A 12,795-nucleotide genomic window follows, 5' to 3' on the forward strand; every position below is an offset into this window, starting at 1 on the left:
GATACTGTGATCATTTACAGATCTACACAGATGGCTCTCTATTAGACAATGGCCAAGCAGGTTCAGCTTTCGTTATACCAAAACTGAAAACGGAAAGATCATACTATATTGGTAAAAATCGTTCAACATTCACTGCTGAACTTATTGCTGTTCTTATGGCTCTAAATCACATTCTTGATCTTCTAATTTGCCTTCTACAAGTCTTATTTTGCGTTGATTCCAAATCTGTATTATGTGCTTTAAACTCATCAAATTGTAAGAACAAATCCAAAATCATAATAGAAATCAGCCACATTTCACATCTTTTAAGCTTGAAAGGAACGCATATTACGTTTTGCTGGGTTCCTTCACATCTTGGTATTCTCTACAATGAATGGGCTGACAGTGCTGCAAGAAAAGGAGCAAAAAACGAACAGGGAACCATAGAACTTTATGTGCCTCTGTCTGTACAAGAGGGTTATCGAATACTAGAAAAAAACATCGTGGAACAAAGTCGGAGAATTATACCAGGAAAACGGCAAAACTTTAAACCGTAGTGTAATTAATGTTCAACAACCGGGAACTATCAATCAGTCAAATACATACAGTAATTTAATAAGATTAAGGCAGATCCATACATTACCAAACAGAATAAAACTGAACGCTTTTATAACTAAGTTCAGCAAAGACGTTAGGTGCATATGTGGAGAACATATATCTAGCAACCATATAATATTCGAATGTCAGAATCTAAAATGTTTTTTCCAGACTTCACCAAAAGTTCTTTTGAATGTGTTATTAAAAATTCCAATATGTTATTTGCTCTTTGCAGAAGGTTTGCTGCGTAGTCCAATAGGACATTTGTTATAGTTGTTTGATGTTGGCGTTTATAACGTTTCCATTTTCCCTAGCGTTGTCTCTCCCTATTCACCCTCCACACATACACACACTTTTACCCCCAACCCCCTCCCACAACCCCTACCCCCACGTGTTTTTTTTTTTTTTTTTTTTTTTTTTAATATCACTTCAAGTGGAAATAGGTTAAACTGAAGACGAACACAATAAGGCAAAGAGACTACAGGACTGAAGAACAACAAAGACTAGAAACTCACTCTCTCCATTATATAAGTTACACAACTTAATCGCCACTTATGCTACAGATGGAGAAAAGATATACACTTGCTAATAGAAAACAAAAAAATGTGGGTGTAGGTGTCGGTATGCTGGTAGGTGTGTGGAGGGGGTCGGGGGGCGGGGGGGGGGGGTTGTTCAATAGGTACGTGCTGTCCGTTGGGAGTGGAAGCTCCCAAGTTCGATCCCCAGCTGAGCTGAACCAAAGACTTTAAAACTGGTATCCTAGCACAGGTCAGAGATCACCTCGACGTAAATTGCAGACCTTGACTGCTTAGCAGCTTATTAGTGTGTCCTGAGTACTACTGTACCTTGTACAATGTAGATGACCGGAGGTCAATGGCAATGGCCACTGTCGCAATCGTGTGACATTTTGTACGGTAACACCCGCCTATCTCTTTTCTTGTTCACCGCTACAATGCACATACAGAGTGGTTTCAAATGCAGTATATAAGACAGCCTTGAAGAAATGTAGGACACGACACAACCTCTAACATTTTCCCGAATCGGAAAAAAAAAGAAGAAATAAACCCTACAAAACTATTTGTTAAATAATGAAAGACGAGGACGATTAAAACACACACACACACACACACACACACACACACACACACACACACACACACACACACACACACACACACACACACACACACACCACAAACCCGTAACATATAAATTGAACAAAAAAAAAAAAAAAGGAAGAAGAAGTAAAAAGAAATCAAGAAGAGCGTGTCATATCTGCCATCGTTTCAACTTCATTTCATGAAAAACGTTATGCTCAGCATATTCAACCGAGTTTTTATTTCTATTTATTTATTTATTTATTTGTTTGTTTATTCATTTGTTGCAACACAGATATGGTCCATAACGAACGCTTTGTCGATTTGTAACGCCTGCAATTTGACATCCACTGTCTGCCAGAAGTCAAACTCACATGATGAATGTTATGTGCACAGATCAAAATCAACTTGGGAATTGTTTTCTACGAAGACACAAAACAAGAGAGGCAAGGCCTTCAAGACTCACTTGTGATACACTTTTTTTTTTTTTTTTAAATCTAATCGTTAAAATGCGTTCTGTATTTGTTATTATAAAGCTTCGGGTTAAAGAAAACAAAAGAAAAAAAAAGCCCTGAAGGCAGATTCGAACCCCGCGTGTTCTGGTGAGAACACACTGTCTTACTCAATACACTATCGTGGCTCCTTAACTGACGTTCAAAAATTTAATATTTAAACATGGTTTTTTAGGGCAATAAATCGACTGCGGTATTCGCAATGAGAACACTGTTTAAATCATATTATTCTGGTGTATCTTGGGCATTCAAAAAATCTTTAAGGGCAGTTAAGAATCCTTTTTAAGTCCGCGGTAAAAGAGACGTGGTTATTGCCGCAATCACACTGCAACATTTAGCCGTTTTCTCTGGATCTAAATAGATGTACAATTTTAGTTTCATCCGCCGGGAATGTACGACACGGTCGATTCAATTTCTCTTTTATGTTCATTCTAGTTTTATAATTTTAAAGTTGATATGAACATTGAGTATTTTGTTAAACTAATAACATGTAAAGCCAAGTACAAGTACTTCTAAACGTCGTATGAAGTGAAAAGGACTTCATTTTGAGAAAAGTCAAGACTGGAAATTTGAACTTTTCATCAAGGGTATTAATTCTCATGGTTTATTATTTTAAACTGTGATATTCGACTGATTTTGCTGATATTTTTATGGCAGTTTGGGGCATAATCCAGTAAGTGATGAGACGTTCACAAATCTTTCTCTGAATAAATATTTAACGGTCTCCTTCTCCAACTTTCCATCACATGTTATCGTGCATTATCAATTGAATATAGGACTGAACGGGCAGGTCAACAGCTTGAAACAAAATGTCGTCCTTCGAGTTCGCGAGGAATATGAGCACGCGCTTTGAATATGTATAAATATGTGCACGCAATTGATTTTTGCCCATGACCTTCAGGGCTCAGCCAATAGGTCTATATAAAGTCCACTGGTAGTATTGATTTTAGTATTTTCCGAAAAAAGACCACTTGGGCGAATGAACATGGTGAAATCCCTGTACACTGAGAGTAAAACACACAAGCTTTTTATGTATTGAGTATAATTTCAAAATGTAACACACACACACACACACACACACACACACACACACACACACACACACACACACACACACACACACACACACACACACACAGAGAGAGAGAACTGAACACAAGTGAGTTAAAAAAATTGTAAGCTTGCCAATTTCATGGAAACGTGACATAGCATTGGAGAGTCAGCACATTGCGTATAGGTGTGAATATAAAGGCAGACTTAATTTTATTTCATTGTTTCATTGAGTCCCCACCCCCTTTTTTCTATTCTTTTTTTTTTCTCTCTCTTTTTTTTTCTTTTTGTTCCATGCTACGTTTTATGTCTAAGATACATGTAAATATAACAGTAGTCTCATTTGTATGTGATTATCTAACTGATGATTTTTTCTTCACCGTACTGCATTTGATGTATTTGATGTCTGGGATGTAAGTATAGTTATGTCAAAGTAGTTTTATCAGCAATCTGAAAATTTCCTTTCATTTGGGTACCATTCATGGTTTTCCATGGGATCCGAAGAAGACGTTTTCGCTTCTGTAATTCGTCGACGAAAAAAATAAAAGTTAATTCAGCAACCCCAATCTGTAGGCGCAGCATCTGGAGCCTTGGGGTTATAGTGAGTCGGTTGATGTGGTTCCTGTCAGCGTTGTGCTGAGGAGTTATTCTCTACGCTGTGATAAGTCTTTGACACTGGGCCTCTCAATTTTGGCAGCGGTTTCATGGACTATGGTTCGCCAGAACAACCGATCTCTGGCATACTCATCCAGCTACTTTGGTTTATCTTGCACCAGTGGAGTGTGGCTTTGTTGGAGCCTTTGTAACGTTCAAAAGTCGATCTTAGCGTCTTTTTCTATACACAAGCTCTTCATACAATACGCGTCTTAACACACGGTGCTTATCCACGTTGATGACATGCCCCAATTATAAAATTTGGGCCCTGGTTATTTTCAGTTTGAAGGGAGCGTCAAGACGTGCGGTTTGATCCAAATATGATACGCCAGAACTGCTGGTTTTTTGTTGTTGTTTTGTTGTTGTTTTTGTTTGTTTTGTTGTTGTTGTTGTTGTTGTTGTTTTGGGGGTGAGGGTTTTTTTTTTGTTTTGGGGTGTGTTTTTTTATAAGAAAGGAGCAACTGTCTGATCTCCACATAAACAAAAAAGAGTTTGTCAAAAGTGGGATCCACATAAACAAAAAAGAGTTTGTCAAAAGTGGGATTTCAACCCATGCCTGGATACCCAGATTGCGACCTGAACGCAGTGCCTTGGACCGCTCGGCCATCTTGGCATCCCTTGATGAGCACAGATTCGATGCTGGTAGAGTTCTGGCCTTGTTGGTCGGTGATGAGATCCTGCCAAAGAATTCCCAGTATGGAACGAAGAGCTCACATGTGAAAGATCTTTGGTTCCGTGATGTGCTTGCAGTATATTGTCCACGATTCACATCCATAGAGCAGGAAAGGGAGGACGACCGCATTATACACCTTCAACTTTGTAGACAGGCATATTGCAAAGTGGGCTGAAGCCTGTTATCGAGGTTCCACAGTGCCTGACTTTGTATTGTATTTGTATTTCTCTTTTTTGTCACAACAGATTTCTCGGTGTGAAATTCGGGCTGCTCTCCCCAGGGAGAGCCTGTCGCGATACTGACAGCGCCACGGTTTTTTTTTGTTTTTTTTTCCTGCGATTTTATTTGTTTCCTATCGAAGTGGATTTCTCTACAGAATTTTGCCAGGTACAACCCTTTAGTGTTGCTTTCCTGATTAGAGCATCAGTTTCTCTTTCCGTGGAAATGGTGCTTACTGAGTACTTGAAACTCTCGATGTTTGTAAGCTGGTACCACCTGTGATCATAGTTGATGCAGGTTGGTTGGTATTTTGGTGCGGGTTGATGAAACACTTCAGTCTTACTAAGACTGACTGTTAGTCCAAACAGCCCGGAAGCCTTCAAGCATCAGCCGTGGGTCAGAGTCCCTTCTTCCCCGAAAAAAAAGATAAAAATAAAGGAAGCCCGATGTCCGTGAAAACACCCTGCACTTGACATAAAACTACAGCAACAACAATACAAAAAAGTGAAACCAGCAATTGTTCAGGACTCTCACCTAGGCAGATACGTGTACCTCGATGTATCTAGTATGATATGTAAACTTGATTCACAAGAGAGAGAGAGGGGGGGGGGGAAGGGAGGGTGAAGAGAGAGGGGGGGAGAGAGAGAAAGAACTACAAACAAGCAAAAGTACACTTTGTGAGACAAAGGCACACAAAGCCAACCATTTCTGCATCGATTCCGTTCATATAGCCTTTTTGAACATGAATGATTAATGGCCTCACAAAGGAGACAGACGTACCCTATAGAAACGTCTTCTATACCTGAAATTCAAGAAGAAGAAAAAAAAACTGAGAAAAAATAGAAAATAGACTTTTTACGCTTATGCATCGCTATACCTGTTTGTCGTGATATCACGTGATTGTGGGACCTTATCGTGCAGAAAATACGGGGTGGCGGTCTTTCTCAACACAAGGCAGCTGTCATACTTCTGCCAAGATGATTCCCGTAGTGGACATGGGTGCGTTTCTGGAAGCGGTAAAGGAGGGAGGGGGAGAGAAGGCGTCGATCCTTATGCAAAAGCAGCCAGAGGTCAAGAAGATAGTGTGCTTAGTGCACGATGCCATCTGTGAGTTCGGCTTTTGTTACTTCACCAACCATTACCTGCCACAACATGTTGTGAGTGCACTGGGTTTTTTTAACTGGCGTTTATGGGTTTTGTTGATATATTTATGACTTTGTCCCGTTCTGTGAGACATCTTCTTTTTTATGGAAGAAGAGGGGGAATTTGTTTGTTCACAATGTCTTTTTTTTTTTTAATAATGTTTTCTTCACCCTCGTACTTCAGTTTTCTTTTTTTTCTTCTTTCTTTCTTTCTTTCTTCTTCTTTTTTTCTTTTTCTTCTTCTTCTTCTCCTCCCTTTAAGTCTGACTTTCTGTGCCTCTCCGCCATGTTAAAAAAATTCTGCATGAATATTGTCGATACCTGCAGCCTTTTTCACATTTCAGTTATTTTACCGTGTTACAATCTCCTCCCGGTTTATTGGGAAGTCATCTTAATTAAAAAATAAAAGAGAGAGAGAGAGAGAGAGAGAGAAGAGATAAATCTTGCATGTCAGTACAATTGGGTCTCATTCACTCTGTTTCTCGTACAGGTCAGAACAGTACTCTGTCCACCTTTTCATGATATATTTTTACCATTGTGAGTCAGTCACGATCTTTGTCCTTTGCTTCGTTTGTATTTGATCAAGTCTTTTACATTCTTTTTTTTTCTTTTTAATGAACTTTTTTAACGTTTACATTGTACAAGTACATACTTTCAAACAATCGAAACGAACAGAAAGGATAACTGAAATATTTAAGCAAAATATATATATATATACATATATAAAAACACATTATCATCATCATCAACATCGATGACATAAGTGCTTCACAGAGAAGTGTGCTTACACCTCTCATCCCTTGACCCCATGTTCCATTTCACTCTCGTTCTTCAAGGCCTAACTAAGTGCGTTGGGTTACGCCGCTGGTCAGGCATCTGCTTGGCAGATGTGGTGTAGCGTATATGGATTTGTCCGAGCGCAGTGACGCCTCCTTGAGCTACTGAAACTGAAACTGAAACTCTCGTGCTTCCCAACCATTCACCCGTTGCCCTTCCGCCCCCTCCCTTGTTACACACACACACACACACACACACACACACACACACACACACACACACACACACACACCTACTGTCCACACTCCACATTGATTAAGCGGATCTCCCTATTATCTGAGTCTCAACATTTCATGCTAATCTTTTACATTCCCAAAGGCTGTGTTTGTGTCATTGCTGTTAAGGGATTTTCTCCGTTTATTCACACTGTTGTACAATCCTAGTTTCCTTTCCATTCATAATTCTCTGATCAATCCTCTTGTTTATAGCACTTTTTTTTCTCATTTCTGTCTCAGTTTTCATCGTTGTTTTTAGGGCCTCTAGGTTGCACAGCGCCACCATACTAATCGTGATCCATGGCTTGGATTATCATTCGGTTATTTCTAGAACCTCTGTTGTTTTTTCAGTCATCACTTGGTTGAAATTGTGAAGGTTCCAAATCACCATGAATACCACCAACACCACCAGCCTCGGTATTTCAGTCTCTCGGAACGATGAGGATGTCTTTCTTGTCAACCTTGTTGATGATCGTTTGAAACTGGGTGTAGAGGTTTCAGTTTCAGTTTCTAAAGGAGGTGTCACTGTGTTCGGGCAAATCCATAATTATACGCTACACCACATTTGCTAAGGAGATTCCTGACCAGCAGTGTAACCCATCGTGGTTAGACAGGCCTTCAGGTAAATTATTTTTTTTAAATTCTCTAGAAATCTTTCAGTCTGGTCATCATAAAAGTCTGGTACTGGATCATATATTTACACTAACGTGAATTTGAATGGTTTTGCTCGTACGTGGGTGTTCATGATTCTGCTGGAAACTGGTCAGCATCTCATTACTGCGGTTGACCCAGAACCCCACTCGTATACATGATTGTCCTCTTCTCTCCTATATTGTAGAACATGCCCTTCTGTACTAATTCTCGGTAAGTTTTCCGTCTAGCTTCACAGAAGGTGCATCTGTCCTTCTCATTGTATTGTGTAGTATTCCATTGCATTATATTCTATTGCATTGCATTGCATTGCATTGATTTGCTCTTTGTCACATAGAATTTCTGTGTGTGAAATTCAGGCTGCTTTTCCATGGGAGAGCGCGTAACTACAGTGCAGAGGTACTGACTGCAAGCGTGTTTGTTTGTATATCAAAGTGTATTTTTTCTCTACATAATTTTGTCAGGGACAAACCTTTGCCATCGGTTCTTTTACGTGCACTGTGTGCATGCTGCACCTCGGTTTATCGTCTCGTCCAAATAACTTAATGACATTGGACACATCATTCATCAGTTAATATGTGGTTTTCCGCTAGTGGCACATATTTCGCGCTCGCACTGGAGGAGCTCGGTAGATGGTACGGTCATTAACCTGAGGTGCAATACGGTGTGGTCTCTGCAGTCGTGTCCTTTATTATGTGGCGTGTCTTAGCAAAGAGAGATGATTAATCAGGACATGCACCAGTACGCAGATGTACCCACACAAATCAACCAAACAAAAAACCGTTCTCGTCAGTCTTCTCTGATTGCATCGACTACGCTGTCGTGGAAGGCGTAACAATTCAATGTCACCTGCTGACAGGACTGGGAGAGAGAGAGGAGGAGGAGGAGGAAGGTGTGAAGGGCGAGATGTTTCATTTGTTTTGCATTTTGATGTTTTCTTCTTTCTCTTCTCTCACCTTGTGCGCCTGTCTTTTTTTTTTTTTTTTTTTTTTTTTTTACTGATGTGACTTTTGTTGCCCATGAAATATTAATGATGTTTCTTTTTGTTGTTTTTTTTTGTTTATTTATTTTTTTGGGTTTTTTTAATTGTTTCTTTGTTTCTTGTGTGTGTGTGTGTGTGCGTGTGTGTCTGAGACTGTGTCTGTGTCTGTGTCTGTGTGTCTCTGAGTGTGTCTGTCTGCATCTGTGTGAGTCTCTGTGTGTGTGTGTGTGTGTGTGTGTGTGTGTGTGTGTGTGTGTGTGTGTGTGTGTGTGTGTGCACATAACTATATAGCTGCACTATATACAGCTGTATAATTCTCCTCACGTAAGAAATGTCGCGGAATGACCAGCACCAGGCGAATTTTTCTTAGGTACTTTTTTCTCATGGAATTCGTGTTGGTTATGGTTGTTGATGTGCGACGTGTGTTCATCACGTATGTGTCCAGCCCTGTAATGTTGGTCTGATACTAAGCCTACAAGATTTTATAAAAGATGGTGATCAAAGTTTCAGTTTCACTTCCAGTTCCAAGAAAGCGTCTAAACGTGTACACTGATCCTTATACGCTGCACCCAATCTGCTGGGGAAAAAAGCTAACACCTGATCAGTTAGGGTACATGAAAATACTACATATTGTAACCAATATGAAATATGAAACGCGTTTGGCATTGTGCTTACAATCAATTACACTGGCCATTCCAAATGGGAGGTTGAGAGATTCATTTGGAGGGGAAAACAATATGCGTCTCATCAGCAACATATAAAAGATTTAGTTCTGTTTGAAGGTGGCAGAATCGGTAAGACGCTCATCTGCCAATACAGTGTCCGTGAGGGTCTGGGTTCGATTCTAGCTCTCACCCTTGTTCCTACGTTTGACTGGAAAATCAAACTGAGCGTCCAGTCCTTGGGATGAGACGATAAACTGAGATCCTGTGTGCAGCACGCACTTGGCGCACTGACCCACGGCAGCAAAATTATGTTGAGGAAAAGCACTCTGCTAGGTACACAAACACATTATGCAAGCACTCAGGGTCTAACTAAGCGCGTTGGGTTATGCTGCTGGTCAGGCATCTGCCTAGCAGATGTGGTGTAGCGTATATGGATTAGTCCGCACGCAACGACGCCGTATTGAGAAACTGGAACTGAACAGTATGCAGGCTAGAAGTGAATAGGTATTTCTTCCAAGTTTCGAAAACGTCGTACAATATTGGTGTCCCTCTTTGTCATGGTCAAATTCGAGACTTAACAGCTTGCCTGTTTGAAAGCCTTGTACATGTACTGGTGAATTCAGGTTGATGCTTAGGGAAATGACACATTGCCCGCTTTATTCTTATTCATCGTCTGCTTTGACGAACAGACGTAAAGTATCTTTTCTGTGCGCTTCTTTAAATATGTCGACGCAGACTTAGCCAAGCTGGAGTGACCTCTCCAGGTGCAGGCCTGGGCAGATGCGTCGACACTATTGAATGTTCTGTCGCTCATCCAAAGCAATAAAGTTTGTGTTCGTGATCTTGGTTACTTCTTCTTCTTCTTCTTCTTCTTCTTTTTTCTTCTTCTTTTCACAGTGTCAATCCATCCCGTCTGTTGAATGACGTTGTCCTCTCCAAGACCTGTCTGAAGCCATGGAGCTTGGTGTGCAGTAGGGTTTGTGTTGGTAATACAGTGTCTCTGAGCCCCTTCATGAGGGGACAGGACTGACAAAATGTATTCTGGTGCTTAACCTTCGTTTAAGTGCATAAATAATTGTACCTAATATTGTTCTCAATCTTTTAGGGTTTACGGAATCGACATCGAAAGTGTATTCATCCCTGACAGATCTTGGTCACTATAAGCAACAATGATTAAAAAAAAAAAATAAAAAATAAAAAATTCTGTTCCATCATCTGCGCGTTTCAGCGACATTTATTCCGCGCCGCTTATTCCGAGTCCCCCATACACGGCCACACCCCGGTTCGTCTGTCGCAGTCCCAGCGTCGGCAGTCCAAATGGAACCATCGATTTAGGTAGCTTGGAGGTCACATACTTGAGGAGACCCTGCACTGCTGCTGACTCACTTCGGTGGTGTTCAGCAGTGTCTGTTCTGATTAATTTTAATGTACTTAGGACAACGTGCAACACATACCAAGCCTCCTACTCAGGATAATAATATCTTTGTCACGGAGCCAGACTGATTGGAGACCACCACCACGTCACCCCAACGACATTCCCCCACCACCACCACCCACACTAATTCTGCCGACATTGAAGACCTTGACAGGACTCACCCCAAGCACACAAGTGGGATTGAAACTGAGGACACCATAAAAACAGGTTATGAAATGTCACAGACTTAGGGACTTTTTTATGTTCTTGGTGATGAATGAGTAGGATGGTGATGATGACGTTATCCATGGACATCCGTTTAGGTTTTTGACTACGTGACAAGGCTGTTGTTCCTTTCATAATGATATCCCGGCGTTAACCAGGCCCGACAGATACAGACGCTTGCAGAGTTGCTCAGAAAAAAAAGAGCAAAACGCTCAAAGACGCACGCATCCTCGAAGTGGGCGATACTTGACTGTATGGTCCCAGTTATCACATTTAAGCCAACAGCACACTTAACTCTGGGTCGCGTGACGAAAAACCCACCTCATATATGATGAACAGAGAAATATTGTTGCAGGTTGACCGTGTTTTCTACACGTCCAAACAGTTTTTTGAACTGGACGTAAAGGTGAAGGAGAAATTCGCCAGAAGGCCCATGGAAAGTCATGGCTGGTCTGGCCTCGAGAAGGAAACGTATGTCAGTCTGACTGCTCTCTGTCCTGTCTCTCTGCCTTTTTTCTCTCTCTCTCTCTGTCTGTGTCTATCTGTTTTCCTGTCTGTCTGTCCGTCTGCCTCTCTCTCTCTCTCTCTCTCTCTCTCTCTACATCTCCCTTTCTCACTCTTTGTCCGTCTTTCTGTTTGTCTGACCGTCTCTGTGAAATATCATACAATCACATGCACGATTCTAGCGATTTCTATGCTATATCTTGTCGGTGTTTCATCCAGTCTTTTGACAAAAATAAATAATGAAAAAATTGGCGAGTTCTTGCAGTCGATGTCAGCTGCAAAGTTCTTCCTCCATCACTGTACTGACTGTGTTGACATCTCCAAGGCAAAGCACATAACTGCAAAAGGGCTCTCTCTCTCTCTCTCTCTCTCTCTCTCTCTCTCTCTCTTTATATGACGTGTGTGAAAGATGCTCACGTATAATGTAATGTTCCAATACCCCAGGGGGCACATGAAATAATCTTCTTGCCTTGCCCCACTCCCGTCTCTCTCTGCCTCTTTCGCTGTGTGTGTGTGTGTGTGTGTGTGTGTGTGAAAGAATGTGAGAGAGAAAGATAGCTTGGATTTAGGCGAAATAGAGAAAGAGGGCCTGGACATTGAAGAACTTTTATCTTCTTTCACAGACAGTTTCCTGACATGAAGGAATCATTCAGCTTCACTCCCGCTGTGGCCAAGGTAAATGTTTAAATTGCGACGCACCAGTACCATTCGGAAATATCTGTCCACCGACGCAACATCTAGACTTGTCGTTTCTCTCATTCTCTCTCGCCTTGACTGTTGTAACTTCCTATTGTCTGGTTTGCCTGCTTCATCCATTCAGTCCCTTCAGCGCACACAAAACTCTGCTGCCCGACTCGTCCTCAGAAAGAAAAGATCTGAGCACATCACTCCTATTTTGCAACATCTCCATTGGCTCCCTGTCTCACACAGAATGAAGTATATGATCAGCTCTCTATGTTATAAATGTATTCACAAATCTGCCCCTTCCTATCTTTGTGGCTGCCTTCACCTCTACATCCATCCCGCTCTCTACGATCGTCTTCGGATCTACTCTGTTTACGCATTCCCAGATTCAAACACTCCACTGTTGGACGCCGTTCTTTCTCTGTCTCTGGACCTTGCATTCGGAATGAACTTCCTCTTTTGCTTCGTCAGGTCTCCATACTCAGCTCTTTCAAGTCTGGCCTTAAAACTCACCTCTTTTAGAGTTTTGCATTCGTGTGAATGACTGGTGTGGTAGCGCTTAGATTTGTCTCTGCACAAGATTCAGCGCTGTATAAATATTATTATTATTATTATTAAATCACACGGATCCACTGTGCTAAGTTACTGTGCAAAAATATGTCGTTTGTGATATGAAGCGATAGGGTGAAAAGAGG

The 12,795-nt window shown here is 41.2% G+C and overlaps 1 protein-coding gene across 1 annotated transcript in view; it reads left to right on the forward strand.

Annotated features, from left to right (window-relative positions):
* The first annotated feature begins 5,740 nt into the window (after positions 1-5,740).
* The window catches only part of LOC143298103 (uncharacterized), a 14,659-nt gene continuing 7,604 nt past the window's right edge, over positions 5,741-12,795 (forward strand). The window contains exons 1-3 of the mRNA XM_076610794.1: positions 5,741-5,938; positions 11,268-11,383; positions 12,040-12,091. Coding sequence (XP_076466909.1) covers positions 5,759-5,938; positions 11,268-11,383; positions 12,040-12,091 — 348 coding nt within the window. The 5' untranslated portion in view covers positions 5,741-5,758. The remainder of the gene's footprint in view (positions 5,939-11,267; positions 11,384-12,039; positions 12,092-12,795) is intronic.

The sequence above is a fragment of the Babylonia areolata genome, chromosome 23 (genome assembly GCF_041734735.1).
Source record: "Babylonia areolata isolate BAREFJ2019XMU chromosome 23, ASM4173473v1, whole genome shotgun sequence".
NCBI classification, from domain to species: Eukaryota; Metazoa; Mollusca; class Gastropoda; order Neogastropoda; family Buccinidae; genus Babylonia; species Babylonia areolata.